Source organism: Sceloporus occidentalis, unplaced genomic scaffold (genome assembly GCF_023333645.1).
Source record: "Sceloporus occidentalis isolate IW3139 unplaced genomic scaffold, rSceOcc1.0.p SCAF_20, whole genome shotgun sequence".
NCBI classification, from domain to species: domain Eukaryota; kingdom Metazoa; phylum Chordata; class Lepidosauria; order Squamata; family Phrynosomatidae; genus Sceloporus; species Sceloporus occidentalis.
The window spans coordinates 14,707,208-14,728,728 of NW_028317000.1; the positions used below are offsets into that span (position 1 = coordinate 14,707,208).

A 21,521-nucleotide genomic window follows, 5' to 3' on the forward strand; every position below is an offset into this window, starting at 1 on the left:
CGGAGGGCCGACCACAGTCCATCCGGATTGGGCACCAGAGAAAGAGAATCAAAATACAAAAGCAAAGATAGGCAGCAGCAGCAAACATCAGAATAAACTTTAATGGAAAGGACGCGGGTGGAATATTTAACAGCCCCTCCACCCTTGGGACCAAATGCACTTTTTTGTTCCCTCCAGCGTTATTAGTTAAGGTCTAAAGGTGGCTTTGAACGGAAAGGTGGTTGTATTCCAACTTCCCATCTTAAGACACAGACCCATTTTCCTTTCGTATGCCTCTGGCAGAGAGAAAAATATAGTTATCAGTCCCTCTTGCCCATTGATGACTTGCATTTGGAGGTCTACGCTCACAAACTTTTCTCTCCGGAAAGACAAAATCGATTCATCTTCCCATTTTTTCCTGCAACGTTCCTATATAGGACCTATATCTCCACAACTGGGAAAAGTAGCTGCACCGAAATGGAAACGCTCGGAAGACGTTTGGACATTAACCTCCCCAAGTTCTAACCAAGACCTGAATCCAATAAAGGCCTACCCCAAACATGGCAATGAACAGTATGCCCCTTTGAGCCCACTTCTGTGCCCTGTCTCCTCACAAACAAATTATTTCCACATTTTAGAATAGGTAATCTAAAAACTATGATTTTCTGAATAGGTATGAGCAAAAAACTACCCTCGGGGAACGTGGGCAGCCCATACGGACATATCCCTCTATGCGGACGGGGCAGCGTATTCAACATTACCTTGCCACCGAGAGTATGAGCTACCTTTCCCCCCAAATAAATAATTCTCTGCATGGCTAGCAAAGGCACAAAATCCCAACTTCCCAGAGGATTCGGGACGGTTTTGTTCAAAGCAACCAGCGCAACTTTGGGAAGCAACGTTTAGGCACACGAGGGACTTATTGCTCCAACATCCATCCCAATGCCATCCTGAGCATCACCAAAACGACCCCCGGGGCCAGATTTAAGATACAACTAGGAGGAGAAAAAGTGAGTGGTTTGTGAGAGAAGGGAAGTTTCTGAGCAGGCCCTAATACCAGTGAGTAGCAATGGTGGCAAAGTGGGTGTTTCCCCCAAAAAGGTAGAACGTACAAAATTGTGCATCGGAAAAACGGCACAGGCGGTGAGGAAGTGTGCCAAGAGGTCACCATAGCTTGCATGTGGCTTTGAGTAATGTTGAGAAATCAAAGATTTTCATACCAGCGCTTACCGTGGGGTAAAATACCAGTAAAACATTTAAGAAGCGCATGTGTGTGAAAGCCTGACACGGTTCCTAAACGTCAGGGAATCGTCCCCTCGCCTTCAGCATCCCTGATTAGTTTGGGGAGCAGCCATTTCCTATGAACAGACATTTTGTATTAATGGGAAACGGCTACTCCATGAACGTTTCAGATGCTGGAGGTGAGAGGTTGTTTAGAAAGCGCATCAGGCTTTCACACACATGCACTTCCTTTTACCAGCGTTTTACCAGTGCTTACCCCAATGGCATACCCCAATTGTCTTGCCTCCAACTTGGGTGTTGCACAAGAAAACTGTTTTAGAAGGACAGGCTGGGATTTGCCCCCCAATATTTTGGGTCAGCTGAACACCCCTAGAGAAAGAGGAAAAGCTGATAGATAAGTGAAGGACACCTCATTGCTCACCCGCTCCTACTGCTTCTCAATTTGTAAGGATGCACCAAGGTTGTCACCCCAAGTCAAATAAAAAGAGAGGGCTGGCCCCAGACACCAGAGAAAATTATTGCCAACATATTAAACATTTCTTCCCAAAAAATTATTATTGTGCACAAGCCATTCAAGAAAAGGTTGGGGGGGGGGGGAGTCTTTGGGTTATTGTTGTTCTTGCAGAGCGGGAGAGTCCAAAGTCAGCCTCCGCAGAGGCGGCTGGCAGTGCCCTGCTGGGTCAAGTAGTGCCAAAATTGGGCAGAGTTTGCAAGGCAGGTCTCTTGCCCTCAAGACACAGCCCCACTATGGCGAAGAGTAGGGGGCATCAATCGTGCCTGCGCTTCGAAGGTGGTATCAGGTGAGGGGGCAGTTCAGCGGGCAACTCGTGGCCCTCCAATTTGACCTTGATGAGGTGGTTGGCCAGGGCAAACTCTTCATCGTCCAGCAGCCCGTCCCTGTCCACGTCCGCCAGCTTCCAAATCTTGCCCAGGACGGTGTTGGGCAGTTTGGACTTGACCATCTCCTTCTTGGCGCTGGCCCCCGTGATCTTGCCGTTGACCGGCGAGAGGGTGTAGAAGATCTCGTCGTACGTGGGCTTGTCTTTGCTCACCACCCACTCCAAGTCGTCAATGCCCTCGCCCGCCCCCTCGCCGTAGCCGTGGCCGAAGGGGCCGTTCATGGTGCCCTCGAAGGCCCCGCCTTTCACCACCTGCACGGGCATCTGCGACTCCTCCTGGCGCACCATCACCATCAGCCGCGCAATGTCGTTGGCCAGCATGTCATCCACGGCGTCCAGCAGCTTCTGCTTCAGGGGCTGGAACTTGTTGAAGTCCTGCGTCAAGAGCTGCTCCTGAGAAAAGAGGGTGGACTGTCAGCAATGTTATTAAATCTACTAGCATGATGCATGGTTTAAAACAATACGGTCGTCCCTCCACATCTGCTGAGGTTGGGGTGAAGGACCCCCATGTAAATGTGGGAAAACGGCAAATAAAAACCCACTATTCTTTTTACTTGGGAGGACACATCTCCAGTAAACTCCAGGTCCAACTTCGTGGTCAGCATCTGCCAGAAGTTGATCATAGAATCATGCTGGAGGACCTACAAACGCCTAGAGAAGTGTTTGCTCTAGGAACTTCTAGGTTCTTTAGCACAACTCTATGGCCAATGTCTGGCAGAGTTGCGCTGGAGGACTTAGAGATTCCTAGCGAGAACATATGAATCAAAACCACAAATAATCAAATTCGCAAAAGTCTAAGCCACTGATGTGGAGAGCCAACTGTACTGACTAATATTAACTCATGGAGCTCACTCCAGCTCCGATGAGGTCCAGCTCCTACCATCCCACGAGTTACCGTTTCTCTTTTGCCCTACCTGCATCTTACGGAGGTTAGGGAAGTCCCCTGGAGAGATCTGGTGCTCCCGTTCGATCTTGAGGTAGATCTCCCCCAGGTTGTTCACCAGCTCCTTCTTCTTGCTCTCCTTCCCAAAGACGTTGGGCATCTCTTTCTTCAGGGAGCTGATGATGTAGGCATGCACCTGAACCAGGGTTGGTGAGGGATAAAACCAGAGTTGGATTAACCAGGTATGAAATGTGGCTGCCAGTCCCCTTCACTCATGATATCTCCTAAAACTCTATGAAGCCCTATCTGGAAGACAAAGTGAATCCCTATGGAAGATAGGACCCCAAAATTACCTACTACCAGCCATTGCCCAAAGGCAGGACTGTGGACTAGAACACAGAGCAATAGATGCAAGCTACTGGAAAAGAGATTCCACCTTAACATTAGGAGGAACTTCTTGACAGTAAGAGCTGTACCACAGTAGAAGATGCTCCATTGGAGACTATGGTGGAGACTCTTTCTCTGGAGGCCTTTAAGCAGAGGCTGGATGGCCATCAGTTGGGGATGCTTTGATTGTGAGTTCCTGCATGGCAGAATGGGTTTGGACTTCATGGTCCTTGTGGTCTCTTCCAACTCTATTATCCTATGATTCTAATACCCCGCCAACGAAGTCAACCCAGGGAGCTCCGGCGCATCAACAGTAGCATAGCAAAAGCTCACAGGGGCAAAAGACAGTAATAGAGCTGTAAGAGACCACAAAGGGCATCTAAGTCCAACCCCCAGCCATATAGGAAGAGAGTCAGAAGGCCAAAGGGTTCCTGACTAACCTTGGCTAGTCTGGCTCTCTTGATCAAGTCATTCAGCTTCCGCAGAGCTGCGTTGCGCGGCAAGGATTGGATATCCTTAAACAGGTCCTGTTCCTCTGCCTCAAAGAGCTTCCGGTTGTCCGGGATGAGCAACGGATGGGACCAGAAGGAGCCAATGTAGACCCGCACCACCTCCGGCGTGTTGATGATCTTGCCAAGGGACCACATGAGGGCTCCGTAGACCCGCATCAGCTGCTGGGTCTCGATCTGGTCCGCCTTGTTCAGCACCACCCGGATCTTGTCCTCGTGGTTCTTGAGGGCCTTGATCACCTCTGAGAACTCGTCCGAGATGTCCAGCTTGTGGGCGTCAAACAGCAAGATGATGCGGTCCACTCGCTCAGCAAACCACTCCAGGACAGCGGCGAAGTCATAGCCTGCGGGAAGCCAAGAGGCATTTAGCATTTGCGTGTGTCTCAACAAGGCGGAAGCAAATAAAACACACCTCGCTCTAATGGACCATCTCAACAAGCAAAATTTGAAACAGAGGAATTTCACAATCATTTTTTATGACAGCAGGGTCTCTGTTTATTCATTGCATCACTGCATTTACAGGTTTTCCTTCATTGGACACGTGAAACATATGGAACCATGTTCTAGGTGACTCAAGAAGACAACTTTTCATATGAAACCATCCTTCAGTATACTTTGGTTTTTTGACCTAGAGCTGATAATCTCTATGGGGATCTCTTCCAACTCTACGGTTTTAAGTTCTGTTCTGGACATCCCCCTTTTCCTTCCCTTCTCCACTGTTTCCCTTTCTCTTCTGGGAACTCCACAAAACCACCACAAAACTATTGCTGCCTCTGTGTGCTTTTCACAAGCCCCATTTCAACACCTCACTACAAGTTTCCCAGAGCAGAGCAAAGAAGGAAGTGCAATGGTTACTTCTGTCTACAAGGGCTTCCCTGGTTTCTACAATTCTGAGAAAGCCAGATATAGATATATATGTTGTTGTGTGCCTTCAAGTCCAAGGAGGCTTTTAAACAGAGGCTGGATGGACATCTGTTGGGAATGCATTGATTGTGTATTCCTGCATGGTACAAGTGGGTTGGACTGGATGACCCTTGGAGCCTCTTCCAAACCTATGACTCTAGGAACACTTCTGATGTCTGCAAAAGCGACAGAAGATGCTCAGCAGCTGTGTGAACATCTCAACGAACAAGGCACACAAGCCAATGCATTTAACAAGCACACATTTCAACAAAGCTCTGCCTCAGTGCAAAAGAGATGTCCTCCATAGAGTTTTGCATGGGTCGAAGTATTTTTGCAGAGCGGCAGATTTACCTGCTTTGGAGACAGAGGCTTCTAGGTCCAAGCCCGAGCATTTCTTTTCATGCACTTTTACCAAGGAGGAAAGTCCCACCTTGCTATCAGTCACCAGCATTTTCCAGGTAGCCCGGTTCCCAGACTCTGGTCCTCCAGATGTTTTGGACTTCCCAGAATCCGCATCCAACACCCATGAATTCTGGGGGTCAAAGTCCACAACACCTGGAGGATTAAGGTACAGGGACCATGGCATCACACAGTCGACTCAGGAATTAAATCCAATACAAAAGCACCGCACAACAACCCCAAACATGGGTTTTGAGCTCCCCACTCCCCCCAAAAACAAAACTTGACCATCTCCTGATGGAATTTGCTATGCTTGGCTTCCCCAGCGATCTTTCATCTTCTCACCTCAAGTCAAAGTCAACCATTTCACAAACCTTGAATTTAACACACAAAAAACAAAACAGGAAGCGGGGAATAACCACAGGTCACCACAAGTGTGTTCATAGAATCATAGAATCGTAGAGTTGGAAGAGACCACTAGGGCTATCCAGTCCAACCCCCTGCCATGCAGGAAATCCAAATCAAAGCATCCCTGACAGATGGCCATCCAGCCTCTGTTTAAAGACCTCCAAGGAAGGAGACTCTATCACCTTCCAAGGAAGTGCATTCCACTGCCGAACAGCCCTTACTGTCAGGAAGTTCCTCCTAATGTTGAGGTGGAATCTCTTTTCCTGTAGCTTGCATCCATTGTTCCGGGTCCTGTTCTCTGGAGCAGCAGAAAACAAGCTTGCTCCCTCCTCAATATGACATCCTTTCAAATATTTAAACAGGGCTATCATATCACCTCTTAACCTTCTTTTCTCCAGGCTAAACATCCCCAGCTCCCTAAGTCGTTCCTCATAGGGCATGGTTTCCAGACCCTTCACCATTTTTGTCGCCCTCCTTTGGACACGCTCCAGTTTCTCAATGTCCTTTCTGAATTGTGGCGCCCAGAACTGGACACAATATTCTAGGTGGGGCCTGACCAAAGCAGAATACAGTGGCACTATTACTTCTCTTGATCTAGACACTATACTTCTATTGATGCAGCCTAAAATAGCATTGGCCTTTTTAGCTGCCGCATCACACTGTTCGCTCATGTTCAACTTGTGGTCTACTTGGACTCCTAGATCCCTTTCACACGTAGTTTCATTCAGCCAGGTGTCACCCATCCTATATCTGTGCATTTTATTTTTCCGCCCCAAGTGCAATACCTTACATTTCTCTGTGTTGAATTTCATTTTGTTAGCTTTGGCCCAGCTTTCTAGTCTATTCAGGTCATTTTGAATCTTGATCCTGTCCTCTGGGGTATTAGCTATTCCCCCTAATTTGGTGTCATCTGCAAATTTGATAAGTATGCTCCCAATTCTGTCATCCAGATCATTGATAAAGATGTTGAATAGCACTGGGCCCAGGACAGAGCCCTGTGGGACCCCACTGGTCACTTCTCTCCAGGATGAAAAGGAGCCATTGTTGAGCACCCTTTGGGTTCGGCCGGTCAACCAATTACAGATCCATGTAACAGTTCCTTTGTCTAGCCCACATTTTACAAGCTTGTTAGCAAGAATGTCATGGGGAACCTTGTCAAAGGCCTTACTGAAATCGAGATATACTATATCCACAGCATTCCCTTCATCTGCCAAGATGGTAATTTTGTCAAAGAAAGAGATTAGATTTGTCTGGCATGACTTCTTTCTCTGAAACCCATGTTGACTTTTTGTGATTATGGCATTGCCTTCTAGATGTTCACAGACTCTCTGTTTAATGATCTGCTCCAGAATCTTTCCTGGGATTGATCTCAGACTAACTGGAGGATCATTGTTGGGATCCCCTTTCTTCCCCTTTTTGAAGATGGGGACAACGTTTGCCCTCCTCCAGTCGGCTGGGACTTCTCCTCTTCTCCAGGAGTCCTCAAAGACTATTATGGCCAATGGCTCCGATATGACATTTGCCAGTTCTTTTAGTACCCTTGGATGGAGTTCATCTGGTCCCGGAGACTTAAATTCATTTAGATTAACAAGGTGTTCCTCTACTATCTCTTTACTTATTCTGTGCTGAAATTCCCTTATTCTGTCCTCTGCTCCATTATCCTCAGGTTGAGCACCCTTTTCCTTTTCTGAGAAGACTGAGGCAAAGAAGGTGTTGAGTAATTCTGCCTTTTCTCTATCTCCTGTTAGCATTTTGCCATCTTCTCCACGCAGTGGCCCTACCGTTTCCTTCTTCTTCCTCTTGCTGCGGACATATCCAAAAAAGCCCTTTTTATTGTTCTTAACCTCTCTAGCAAGCCTGAGTTCATTCTGCGCTTTAGCTTTTCTGACTTTACCCCTACACATGCCTGCTATTTCTTTGAATTCCTTTTTTGTGATTTCCCCCTTTTTCCATTTCTTTTACATCTTCCGTTTCAAACTTAGCTCGGTTGAAAGTTCCTTAGTCATCCATCCTGGTTTCTTGAGACACCTCCCATTTTTCTTTCTCACTGGAACTGTTTGAAATTGTGCCTTCAGTATCTCCCTTTTGAGAAAGTCCCATCCGTCCTGAACTCCTTTATCTTTTAGTATTTCTGACCATGGAATCGCCCTCAATACTTGTTTGTCCGCTTTTTGTCGGCAGCTGCAAAGTTTACACAATGCTGCCAGCAGCCAGAGAGATTCGGGGGCTTCCTTCTCCAGGGGATGAAGTGATATTTGAGCCTTTAGAACCGGAGCTCAGAAACTTTACATTTTGGATTTGACTACAGTGGACCCTTGTTATACGCTGGGGTTTGGTTCCAAGATCCCCCGTGTATAACAAAATCTGTGTATGCTCAAGTCCCATTAAATATAATGACACAGCAAAATGGTGTCCCTTATAAAAAATGGGAAATCAAGGTAAATTTATACTGTTTTGGAACATTTTCAAACCGTGTATGCTTAAATCTGTGTATAAAAAATCCGTGTATAAGAAGGGCCGACTGTACTACTATATGGGGGGACACCATGCAAAAGATGGCATGCACCTGTTTGCTGCAGCTCCAGAGAGTAGTCAGCAATTCCCAAATAATGGAACAGCAATTGTGCCCCCAAAAAAGCAAATGCATGGAATAACGAAAAGATCTGCTCCCATAGTGGGACCAACGCATTGACTGGAACTGATGCAGCAAACCAGAGCAGAAGCAAATCACAAACCGGTTTAAATGCAAGTTCATCTGTTAATCCGATGCTCAAACATGGAATCGCAGAACTGACTGGGTTGGACTTATGTTCTCTTGGTTTTACATTTTCGTAAATTGTTAAAATAGCTCATTGTGCAGAGAAAGCTCCACAGAAAGAATGTGCCTGTTTTAAACCAAGGGGAAGTTGCGGCTGATGAGCGGCCAAAGAGGAACCCGTGCCTGGAGGAAAAATGTTTTATTCCTCCAGAGGTTAAGCGAATGGCAGGCTTGAGGTCACCGAGGGCTAAGGCTTTCCCACAGTGCTGGTGCCGAGAGCGAATCCTCCCCCGCCGCAATGCCCAGCAACCCGCTCTCTTTCCAGGGGTCCCTCCAGCAAAGAGGCACAAAAACCAAAACAGGCTCACGATGGCCTCAATTCTCCAGTTGCAATTCCCCCCAATTGTCCTTTGGCAAAGGGACTACAGTCCTTTAGTTCCCTTGACATATTTGTACTACAAACTCTGTAGCACACTGCCGCATTGTTTATCAATTAATGGGCTCATGCTAATTTGTTATAACAGTTATCTGTTGCTCTCATGTAAGGATACTTGGGTTGCAGTGACTTAAGTTCAGGGCATTCCTAAATTTTGTTTGCATTCACATCTGTAGTCCAGTATTGTAATAATAGGAGCCAAGATGGTCTGCAATGCAATGGTTACTTAACTTGGACCCCCCCCCCCCCCCGGTCTGGGGCTTCTGGAAGTTGAAGTCCAAAACACCCAGAGGACCAAATCTAGGTGGTTTGCATGTTGGACTGTAACTCTGGAGGCATGAAGGCTGGGTGCAAATCAGGCCCCTGCGATGACCAAATGCAAAAGGAATGGGCCTCCTCCACCTTCTTCCACTGCATCTCAAAAAATACAATTGAATTACTATCTACCCAAGGTCAGAACGGTCTGTTTTCAGCCCTCTGGGTTTCCCAAATCTCTCCCAGGTAGACCCTCACTTTCCCAGCCTGGATAAAGACTGGGAAGAGTGCCAATGCAAGTGGGGTGCCCCAGAGGACTCCCGCTTTCCTGTGGGTCAGTCTTCTCTGCCGCAAAAAGGGTTTACATCACCGGGGCCGAGAAGAAGGGTTACGCAAAAGAAAAAGGGCTCCAGGCCGGACAGGAACCTCCAGCGTTTCGCAGTCTTTCCAAGATAAGGACAAAGGTGGAGCACAAAAAGCAGACGTGGATGTTTTGTGGTTGGGGAAACTCCCCTGTTGCGTGGAAGCAGCCGCTGCCAAGGCAGTTTATTGCAATGTCAGTTCTTATGGTGAAAAAGTTCTCACTAATGTTTGGATGGAAGCTCTTTTTCTTGTCATTCGCATCCATTGGTTTGTGTCCCAGGGTGCCTCTACCTTGCAGAAAGGATGTAGTTTTGACACCACTTTTAAGTGCTGTAGCTCCATACTATGAGGTACTGGGTTGTATAGTTTTGCAAGGTATTGAGCCTCGTCTGCCAGAGTGTGCTGATGCCTCACCAAACTACAGATCCCAGGTTTCCGTAGGACGGAGCCATGGGAGTTAAAGTGGTGTGAAAGGTGCATTTTTTCTACAGCGCAGAAAACAAGCCCACTCCATTTTCTACATGACATCCCTTCGGACATTTTAAAAGGTGGCGCTCACGTTCTCCAAGCTAAATGTACCCAAGTCCTTCCTTGCAAGTCTCGGTTTCCAAGACCTTTTGCCCATCTTAGTTGCCCTTCCCTGGAAACATTCCCACGTTGCCAACATCCTTCTCGACTTGCGGTGCCCAAAAATGGACACAGGGCTCCAGCAGAGCTCTGACCAAAACATTTTAATTTTCCATCTTCCTATGAATTCCTAGGAAAATGGTTTTTCAACAGCCAGACGTGACTGAACTGAAGTATCTGCTCAGAAGGGAGGGAGAAATGAGCAAGGTTTGCTTTTGGCGTGCTTTAAATGTCGAACTCGCTGCACAAAATTTCACTTGGAAGAGGCTTTTTTTATTGGGACACCTGTAAATCTTCAACTAAGCAGAAACGCTCAAAGTGTGCACTTCCTTTCCCTTTAACTGTTCTACACATGTTTACTCAGAAGTAAGCCCTGCTGAGCTTAATAGGGTTTACTCCCTAGTAAATGTTTTTTAGGACGGCGCTCTCGAGATGCAAATATTTAATATACTAATTCTTGGCGTGCCGTAAGAGCTGTGTCCAGAAATGCATGCGTTTCCTAGGGAGAAGCGCTTGGAAAAACATTGTGACAACTCTGACTCCATTCCAGTCACCCTGGGTGACCTGCAGCACTTATCTGTGATGGTGCCATTTAATTCATTCGAAAGAATATAGCATTAAGGGTATTTAAAAAAAGGATGCTACTAGGACATCTTTCCATGCTCTAACACTGCACACTGACCTCCAGACCCTTTGCATCCTGGCATATGCAACTATTCCATGGTGATGGCTTGCAGATGGCGGCTGCGCATTGACTTTCCACCTCTGGGCAATTTGCAGTTACTCTGCAGCCATGCAAAAATGTTAAGTCCTTAAATCCCCACAATGCTTTACAGAAGGCAAGGAAGACACCTACAGTTACCAAAATCTGTGGATTGTCCAAGTCCCATTAAATGTAATGGATTGTAAAATGGCGTCCCTTATATAAAATGGCAAAATCAAGCTTTGCTTTTGGTCGTTCCTCCGTATCCACGGATTCTTTCTCCGCCAACTCAACCATCCACAGATTGAAAATGTTCAAACAGAATATAAATTCCCTAGCTTTTGCCACTTTATATGAAAGACACCATTTTACTATCCCAAATTCTATCACCTGTTTTACATGGCGTGGCTTTGGGACACAGAACCAGGTCAGGAAGGGCGAGCAGGAGGAGAGAAATAGTATTTCAGAGGTTGCCCCTCAGATGTGCCAGCGTGGCATAGTGGTTTGAGCGCTGGTCTGTGATTCTGGAAACCAGGGTTCGATTCCCAGCTCAGCAATGAAATCAATTGGGTGACCTTGGGCAAGTCATTCTCTCTCAGCCTCAGGAAAGGTAATGGCAAACTTCCTCTGAACCAATCTTGCCATGAAAACCACATAACATTCGGTTCACCATAAGCAATAAACGACTTGAAGACACACAGCAACAAAGATTTGGAGAGAGACACTGAAGACCCCCAGCCTAGCATTGGAAATAATCAATGCCTGAATATCCTAAGAAGTAGAAACTTGATTGTTATTATTATTTAAAGCCCAGATTCTCCAAAGGAGAGCTGTTATGTCCAGCTGCATTGCTCCTGCACCCAGCAGGCAATTCAAACTAAAGCAGTAGCAATGGGATCCATGGTGTCCTTTGGGCGTCGCTTGCGCAGAGAGGCTTCACGGAGAATAAAGATATGCTCGCGGCACCTTTTAGCCTCCGGATACAATGGCTCTTCATATGCTTACTGACAATGGGAGGCCATCCGACCGACTGTGCAAAGGAATCCGTCCCTTGGTGATGCTCCAACTGGTTTGGCCGCATGCCTCAATTGGGGCAGAATGAAGCTGGAGGCAGGCACCGACTTACCCGCAGAAGTGGGGCTGTTGTAGCCGATATGACCCACGTATGCAGAGGGTATCCTGGCCTCTGTCCCAGGGACACTGCAGTAGGCTTCAGTGCCAAAGAGGAAAGGCTCAGAGCACTATGGCATGGCCAGAAGGCATGGTAGGACAGTGGTCCTCAAATAGTAGGATGGGAACTCTAAGGGAGGGCACAAGACTCGGAGACCCTGATCACTCCCTCCTCCTCTTTCCAAACTGCTCTGTGTGCAAAATTTACACATGCACTGAGTTATAATATGGAATTTATTTCAATAGAACTGTTCTAATTTGAACAGCAAAAGACAGAGAAAAGAGGAGAGCAGAGCAGAGAAGGGCTATCTCTTAGGTTGCGGGATGTGGCTTGAAGACCCTAACATTCCCACCCCTGTCCTGAATGCTTTGGGATGCTTATTCAGCTTTCCATGCAAGTGAAAGCCTACATGGTGTAGTGGTTTCAACATTGGACTAAGACTGGAGGCCAGGGTTCAAATGGAAAGCCCCTGGGCAACCCTGGTCGAGTCACACAGACTCAGAGCAAAATTCCTCTGGACAATTCTTGCCACGAAACCCCCACAATAGCTTTGGAAACAACCTAAAGGCACACAACAACTTTCCATGCAAATTCCGACCCTAATAACGGAGGTCTGAGGTGCACTGGAAATCCAGTTCATTGTAGAGCGGCCAGTAAGCCAGAGGAGCCAAACACCCCAAGCATGCATTCTTATGGACTTGGGTAAAGGACTATAGAAAAATGCTAGACCTACATTTGTCAAGTTCAACATCCTGATTTCTTGTTAAGTGAGGTCAAGTGGATTCTTATCTGCAAACAGCAGAATTTCCTGCAAGCAACTGGGGAGAGTATAAGGGGAGTTGGGTGGGATTGCGTATTACAGGCCACTGAGCCAAAGAGCACTCATTTCTTCCATGCTGAGAAGGCTGCCGTCACCATGACTTTTGGGGCAGGAGGAGGCTATTGGGATTCCACATCTCTGGCCAGCTCTAGTTTCCACATCCGTCTTTGAGAATGGAATTTGCTCACTAGAGTCTATTTGCAAGAAGGGAAGCGAGTGCGGCTTCCAAAGCAGGAATAGTGATGCCCTTCAGAAGTCACTGGACTGCAAATCTCAGCAGACTCAAGCCGGCTTTGCCAATAGCAAGGGATGCTGGGAACTGAAGTTCAACAATATCTAGAGGGCGGCAGGATGCACAGCCAGGTTTCCAAAGGACAGAGGCAACAAGCTGAACAAAGGTGTCTCATGGGTGCATCCGCACTGCGGAATTAATGCAATCCAATTTGGTGTCAATTTGTCCTCTATGGCTTACATTCTTCTACAGCAAACTGAAGGAAAAGTTAACTTGAAACCATGCATGTGTAGGATTACAGTTCCCACAATCCTTGGCTATACTGGTGGGGATGATGGGGATCTTGCTCTGACACATCTGGAAGGCAACAGATTGGGGAGGGAAGCTGTTGCTCTTTGACATTTCTACACTCCAGGATTAATGCAGTTTGAGACTGGTGTAACTGTCATGGCACTACACTACACTATGGAATCCTAGGATTTGCAGTCTGTTGTGGCAACAGGGCTCTCTGATGGGGGGAACTAAATAGTTCACCAAACTACAAATCCCAGAATTCCATAGCTTGGAAAGTTAAAGTGATGTCGAACTGCATTATTTCTGTAGTGCGGATGCAGCCTCATACCACAAAACAGCCTGAGGAAGGGGAGGAAAAGGAAGAAGGCCAAGCTGGAGCAGGCAAGGAGAAAGGAGAAATGCTATTTTTAGTTGCCCTCCTTGACCGGGAAACTTGGCATAAACAGACACATCTTGCTATCCACCCAGCAGGAGATACAGCTTGTCCCAGACGCAAGACTGGGCTCCGGAGAACCAACTCGGAATGCAATTCCTTCCTGGCGCAGGAATCTTTGGCAAAGGCGCAGGCAGAACCAGAAGCAACAGCTATGAACGCTCGCTCTGCCAGGCGCACAAACTTGGAAGCCACACCTGGAAAATTGAGCACGAGGAGAAGCAGGGAGTTTCTCCAGACAGGCCAGTACTCCAGGCCAAAAGCCCAAGGAATTGCTTTGCGAAACACAAAAAGATGAAGAGGTATTCTCCAGCTTTCCTAGACATGAGAATACCTTATTGATGAATACATACAGAGCAGAGCGTGAGCTAAGATGGCCCAACACTTTGCGGGTTAAACTATGACTCTGGAGACCAGGGTTCGAATGTAGAAGTCACACTCTCTCATCCACAGAGGAAGGCAGCGATAGCAAACCTCATTTGAAGAAATCCGGCCACGAAAAGTGAGTGGTATAGTGGTTTAACTAAGAATCTAGAAGACCAGGGTTCAAATCTGCTCTCAGTCACAACAACCGACTGGGCACCTTGCACCTTGGGCAACTCACACTCTCTCAGCCTCAGAGGAAAAACCCCGTCTCAACATATCTCTACACAAAAACTCATGATAGGTTCTCCATAGGGTCACCATAAATCGGAAATGGCTTGAAGGCACACAACAAGAACAACAACCACCAAGTCAAGGTGCAAGGAATTAAAACCCAACAGCACCAATGCTGCCAAACCCACCTAAGGAAGGTATAGGCAGCCATGCTTTGAGTGTTACCTCTGCTTATCCGCTGCTTCTCTCCGGATAGGATGCCAGGCGTGTCGATGATGCTGATGCTATCCAGAACTGGGTTGGGTAGCTGGGCACACATGAATCTGCAAGGAGAAAAAGGGAGGATTCAAGCCACTGGTTTGGGTCCTGAGCAAACGTGGAAAGCAGAACAGAGACAGATGGAGCAAGCTTGTTTCCTGCTGCTCCAGAGACAAGGACACAGAACAATGGATGCAAGCTATAGGAAAAGAGATTCCACCTAAATGTTAGGAGGAACTTCTTGACTATAACAGCTGTGGAACAGTATGGTGGAGTCTCCTTCTTTGGAGGTCCTTAAAGAGCGGCTGGATGGCCATCTGTCAGGGGTGCTTTGACTGTGAGTTCCTGCATGGCAGAATGGGGTTGGACTGGATGGCCCTTCTTGGGGTCTCTTCCAACTCTATGATTCGATTAAATTTTGAAGAGGGTGGGAGGGGAGAAAAAAACTGAATTTTCCAGAAAATCTGGAGGGAACGATGCAAGATTAGCACCAGAATTGGAAGTCACTTTAGGAACATTAAAAATGCACCACTGATAATGTGACTTGGCATAAAATTGTCACGCCCGTCCATGAGGCGTCCATGTCTAAGCAAGCCTGAAAGCACATCTTCTGCTTTTCAAAACGCTTCCCTTCCAGTCAACGGAAGGGAAGTTGCAGCAAAGTCCCAAGAGGGCAACAGAAAGGGGAGGCATGCTAAGCAGATTAAAGCTGGCAGCCAGGGGGTTCCCATAAGCCAAGGGAGGGCCACTCTCTGGCCCAATCTGGCCTGCCGATGGCTCAAATGCACAGCCCCTGGGTACCGAACTGTGCTGCTCATCTCTTAACTGGAGACAAAATCATAGAGCTGCAAGGGACCACAAAAGCCGTCTAATCCAACCCCTGCCATGCAGGAATGCACAACTAAAGCATTGCTGAAAAATGCCCAACCAACTTGCCATAAGTCTGAAAGTGACCTGAAGACAAACAATGAAGCCAAGGCTATCAGGGCAAGGTTTGTTCAGAGAGGATTTGCCTTTGCCTTCATCTGAGGTTGAGAATATGTGACCCTAACCCCCAAGGCCACCCCGTGGGTTTCCATGGCCAGGTGAAGATTTGAACCCTGGTCTCCAGAGTCCAGCACTGAAACTACACTAGAGACACAAAAACAACCCCTGGGTCACGTGTGTGTCGTTCACTTCTGCCTTGCGGCTACACAACTTGCTGTGCTCTTTTCTCGGGGTGCTGACAGCGCAGAGGCTGAGCATGCACATATCGGAACCACTGAGAATTTGGGCTTAACCCTGGCAAGGAGCAAAGTGCCTGTTTATGGCACGCAATTGCCTCCGCGAGGCTCTTCCCGTCAATGGGAGAGAGATGACACTGACCAGAACCTACTTAGCTCAGCAAAAACCAAGATGCTGCACCTAAACTAGGTTTCCTAGCATGTTGTTCCCCTACTTTGCTGAAAGAGCGAAGCTGGTTGCGTTCTTGGCTTGCATTCCAAACTTGCTGGGGCTACAAAGAATGATACATCCAGATTTTACAGATGTTTCAGGGGAATGTAGCATCATACAGTTGGAAGAGACCCCAAAGGGGCATCCAGTCCAACCCACTGCCATGCAAGAAGGCTTTCTGCATGATGTCTAGTGTCTGGAAGTGTTGGGCTAAGGCTCCAAGACATGTGGGTTCAAATCTCTGATTTCCATGGAAATCCATTGGGCGACCTTTGCAAGTCAGACACCATCATCATCCATTTCTTATTTATAGCTTTTTGTGGGTTTTTCAGGCTATGTGGCCATGTTCTAAAAAAGTTTATTCCTGACGTTTCTCCAGCAGCATCTGTGGCTTTGGCATCTTCAGAAGATGCATTCCCTATGGCAGGGGTAGGCAACCCTTTTGAGCCGGGGGCCGGGTTGCTGCCCCTCAGACAACTGGGGGGCCGAAGCCAAAAAATAAATAATTCAATATTTTTTAAAAAATTAAATAAATAAATAAACCAGGACAATTGTAGGACAAAATTTTCAAATGGAGGGCACTTTTAAAATGAAAAATGGAGGACACGCGAAAAAATTTGCTGATTTTTAAAAAAAGTTAAGATAAAATCATGTTTCTGAGGCTTCTATAGACAATTGCCCCACTGTGCCCCTCGCACGAGACGCCAATGGCCCCGGCGGCAATCGGCAGCAGAACCAGGCTGGGGCCGGTCCCAAGGCCTCGCTGGGCCGCATCCGGCCCGCGGGCCGCAGGTTGCCTACCCCTGCCCTATGGTCATGTATTTTCCCATTATCCTCTATGGGAAAGTATTCCCCAATGCTTCCCTATGGGCAAGTATTCTTGAGAACACTTGCTTGAGAAAAGAATAGAGAACCACGGGAAAATACTTACCCATAGAGAACCACTGGGGAATGCTTGCCCCCAGGAATCATAGGGGAATACTTGCCCAGGATAATAGGGGAATGATTGCCCCATAGGTAAACACAGAGAATGATACGAGAATACTTGACCATAGAGAGCCATTGGCAAATACTTGCCCATAGGGAAACATTGGGGAATTCCTTACTCATAGGGAATCATTGGAGAATGCTTGCTCAAAGAAAATAATAGAATACTTACCTATAGGGAAATATTGGGGAATACTTGCCCATAGGGAATCATTGGAGAGTACTTGCCCCTAGGGAATCCCAGGGGAATACTTACCCATCGAGAATAATTGACTACTTGTCCATAGGGAACCATTGAGGAAGACTTGCCCATAGAGAATAACAGAAAACATGCAGCCTAGGATCGCATTGGCTCTTTTAGCTGCTGCATCACATATCTGGAAGGTGTTTGGTGTGTTGCATAGTTAAGAACATAGTTAAGCCCCCTTTTAATAGCAATATAGTGATAATAATAAGAGCTATTATTACTTATCTATAATATTTATATCCCATTTTCTCCCCCCACTTTGAGACAAATGCAAAGAGCACTACAATTGAAGGGGGGAAAAGACTGGCTGCAGCCCTAGGATCGCCTTGGCTCTTTTCGCCGCAGCACGACACAGCCATACCTGTTAAGGAAGGCATTTCCGAAGGCGTTGAGTTTGCGAAAAGGGCGCCGGGGGTCGACGACGAGGGCGTTTCCGGGGACGACGCCCTCGCTCTCCCCGCCCATGACAGCGATGAAAGAGTCGGTGGTGGGCTCGGGCCCGATGCGCATCCCAGGGAAGTCCTGCTCCAGCAGGTGCCGGATGAAGGTAGTCTTGCCGGTGCTGTACTGCCCCACCAGCAGCACCATGGGCTTGCTCTCCCAGTCAGCGGGCTCCAAGGCCGGGGAGTGGAAGTCATGGAAGCGGTAGTGCTCCTCCAAGGGCAGGAGCTTCCCAGCGTAGAGCTGCTTCAGACCCTCCGAAACCGTGCGGAACAGCTCCGGCTCCTTGCGCCGCCGGGCATCCCGGCTCACCCAGCTGAACATGGTGGAGCTGTGGCCTAACAGGGAACATACAAATATTTATTACTATTACTATTATTATTATATTTATTACTATTACTTAAGGGTATTTATACCCGTCCCCACCCTTCAGCCCTAAAGGCTCTTTATTTATATGCCACCCTTCTCCCAAGGCTGGGACTCAGGGGAGTTTACAACATTAAATAAAATAAATAATAATAATAATAATAAAATAATAATATTTAAAAGAATAAATAAAAACAAAAGAAATTATAATAACAATAAATAATAATAAATAATTAAAATCATACAATTAAAAACATACAAAAATACTATATATATATATATATATGAATTAAATTGCAACAATAATTACAACAAATGCAATACTAAAATATTAAAATGCATTAAAACAATAGAACAGCACCCCATTCACCTGCCTTAAAAACTTTCTGCTTTAAAAGTCTAAACAACTTGGGGAAGGCTCTGGGTTCAAGAGCTGCTGCAAGCGAGGAGCACACGCCTAAAGAACTCTCCTCCGCAGCGGCACACCCCGCTATGCACGTGCCTCTGGGCGGCTCCGCTTTATATAGACTCCGCTGGAAAGGCACGCCCACCCAAAGCTCATTGGCCCCCCGCTCACCCCTTGACACGCCCCCCTCAGCACGCGCGGCTTGACCTCTCTTCCTTATATAGCCTCCGCTAGAGAGCCACGCCCACCTAAAACTCATTTGTTCCCGTTCACCCCCCCCTTGACACGCCCCTATCTTCCTTATATAGCCGAAGCCCCTCCCTATTAGCTGATTGTCCCCGCCCACCCCTCTGAGGCACCCCCTTTCCTCTACCGTGGCGCATGCGCGTTACACGCCCCAGCCTTTCGGTATGTGGAGTACCATAGAGATAGGAAAGATAGAGGTATTGAGTGTGGTGGCCATAGAGATACAAAAAAGTATAGAGGTGACCTTGAATCACGACCAGATTTTGCATCTACACTGCAAAATTAACCCAGTTTGGCACCGCTTTTACTGCTTAGACTGTGTCCTACAGATGCCAGGATTCTGTGGGACAGAGTCATGTCAGTTTAAAGCGGTGCCAAAGCTCTTTAATTTTGCAGTGTGCAGAATTAAAAAGCAGTTGTTTGGCACCATTTTAAAGTGTCATCGCTCAGTGCTCTGGGATGCTGGGACCTGTAGTTTTGCGAGGTGTGTTTCGCCTTCTCTGCCACAGAGAAACTACAAGTCCCAGAATTCCGAAAGAGGGAGCCATGGGAGTTAAAAGTGGTGTGAAAGTGCCTTAATTCCGCAGTGCGGAAAGCACCTTCGAGGCTAAGAGGGAGGGTTTCTTGGTGGAAAGAGCATTTTATGTATCTATGGATCTATATCTATTCCTCTCTGTGTCTGTGTGTGTGCCATATATGTGTGTGTATACATATATGAGGCCATGTATTTGTGTATGTGTGTATATATGTATATATACACACACACACACACACACACACACACACACATATAATGCCATATATATATGTATACATACACTTACGCACACACACATATACGCACACACACACATATATGCCATATCTCTGTGTGTGTGTAGACACACACATACATACATATACACACACATGTATATAACGCCATACATACAAAAAACAATTAAACATTTCTAACAATTAAAATTACAAACAATAAAATCTAAAAACAATAACACAACAATACAATAATGGTGGGCAGAATCATCCCATATATATGTGTGTGTGTGTGTGTGTGTGTGTGTGTGTGTGTGTATGGGGGGATCTTTGCGTTCCTGGGTGCTGTTCCGGGAAGGCCTGCCGCATGTATATATGTGTGTATATATGTGTATGTCTGTATAGGGCCAGTGTGGTTGGAACATTGGACTAGGACTCTGGAGACCCAGGTTCAAATCCCAGCCCTGGAAACCCAATGGGTGACTTTGGTCAAGTCACACTCTCTCAGCCTCAAGGGAAGGCAATGGCAAAGCCGCACTGAACAAATCTTGCCAAGAAAACCCTATGATGGTTCAACTATATATATATATATATATATATATATATATGGCCAATGAGAAAAAGGAGAAAGAGGATCCAAGCTACCAATGCGGTGTAATGGTTCAAGCGTTGGACTAGGACTTTGGGAGGCCAGGGTTCGAATCCTGGCTCAGCCCTGGAAACCTGGCAGGTGACACTCTCTCAGCCTCGGAGAAAAACCATGGCAAGCAAACCCCTCCTGAAGAAGCATGCCATGATAAGTTGGAAACGACTTGAAAGCACTGGGTTTGGATTTGGATGGAACCACAACGGAGGCAAAGAGGCCTCTGGCCATGTGCCGAGTGCGAGGGGTGAAGAACACCTGCCTGACCTGAGGTGCCTTCGTCCATTTTGGCTGATGGCCTGGGTCGGATCAGCCGTTCAACAGCCCCGGTGGCCCTGGCAGGCCGGAATCCCTCTTTGTGAACTGAGCTCCAGCATCGCCATTGATGTCAATGGGTTCTAGAATACTTAGCAAGTGCCCCCAGCAATTCCACTTCAAGCCCACACTGCAGAATTAACACAGTTTGATGTCGCTTTAACTGCCATGGCTCCATCCTATGGAAATCCTGGGATGCGCAGTTTGCTGTGGCACCAGAGCTTGCAAAACTGCAAATCCCAGCATTCCATAGGATGGCGGCTCAGCCCAACTAATATAACAATTGTGACGTTGTGCAATATGGGAGCTTGTCACATCAAAAAGAGACTAAAGCGCATTTAAAGCATCCCGCAAAGGAAGCGGGAATGGTGAGTGATGGCGCAAATGGCGCGAATGACTATAAAGTGATTTCAGCGACAAATGCATTGTTGCTGAAATCCCGAAAGCAAAGCGATGTGCATGAATGCTTCTTTGCGGCCACTTTAACGCCAGGTTTTGTCATGTGGAACATGCCATAGATGCAGCTCTAAGGAGTGCTCTGTTTTGAAGTCTGGAGGAACGATGCTTTTGCTCATTCCACAAAACCTGATCAGTTGCAAGGACACTAAAAGTCTCCCATCTTGTGACCCTGAACGCTGTGAGAGAGAGAGAGAGTTTCCCTTGTTCTCTGCCTCTGAGGTCTTTTTATGCAAGCCATGCGCTTCCTTTCACTCACATGATGGCTAGCATTCCCGGCCAGAGGAGAAACATGAGCACAGGGTTTCCATTGTCCTTTTGCTGGGAGAGAGAGAGATCCCAAGAGATGCTGAGAATCATCATAGCATCACAGAGTTGCTCCATCCTCAACATGGCATCCCTTCAAATACTTAAACAGGGCTGTCATGCCACCCCTTAACCTTCTCTTCTCCAGACTGAACATCCCTATCTCCCTAAGTCTCTCCTCTTTATAGGGCTTTATGGTTTCCAGACCCTTCCATGCCCTCCCCTGGAGAACGAATTTGCCAAGGGATGCCACTCTCGTCCTCATTTGGGACAGTTTGCATTCGTCATCTTTTCCCTTCCCTCAAGGCCCTGATTTTCCAAGGCGTTTTTTCAAAAAGGAAAGAATATACATTCTTGTAAAAGAC

The 21,521-nt window shown here is 47.0% G+C and overlaps 1 protein-coding gene across 3 annotated transcripts; it reads right to left on the reverse strand.

Annotated features, from left to right (window-relative positions):
• Window positions 1-1,750: 1,750 nt before the first annotated feature.
• Window positions 1,751-20,402, reverse strand: EHD1 (EH domain containing 1). 3 transcript variants are annotated; one of them, XM_089482785.1, is made up of 6 exons: window positions 20,347-20,402; window positions 17,586-18,003; window positions 14,524-14,621; window positions 3,831-4,243; window positions 3,035-3,199; window positions 1,751-2,513 (listed from the first exon to the last, which is right to left on the reverse strand). In XM_089482785.1, exons 1-6 carry the CDS (start codon window positions 20,363-20,365, stop codon window positions 1,989-1,991), a joined length of 1,638 nt encoding a protein of 545 aa, XP_089338911.1. In that variant the 5' UTR covers window positions 20,366-20,402; the 3' UTR covers window positions 1,751-1,988. The 3 variants fall into 3 exon arrangements, with proteins under 3 accessions (XP_089338911.1, XP_089338912.1, XP_089338913.1); XM_089482786.1 differs by lacking the exon at window positions 20,347-20,402 and adding an exon at window positions 18,406-18,577; XM_089482787.1 differs by lacking the exon at window positions 20,347-20,402 and adding an exon at window positions 18,402-18,577.
• Between the last annotated feature and the right edge of the window lie 1,119 nt (window positions 20,403-21,521).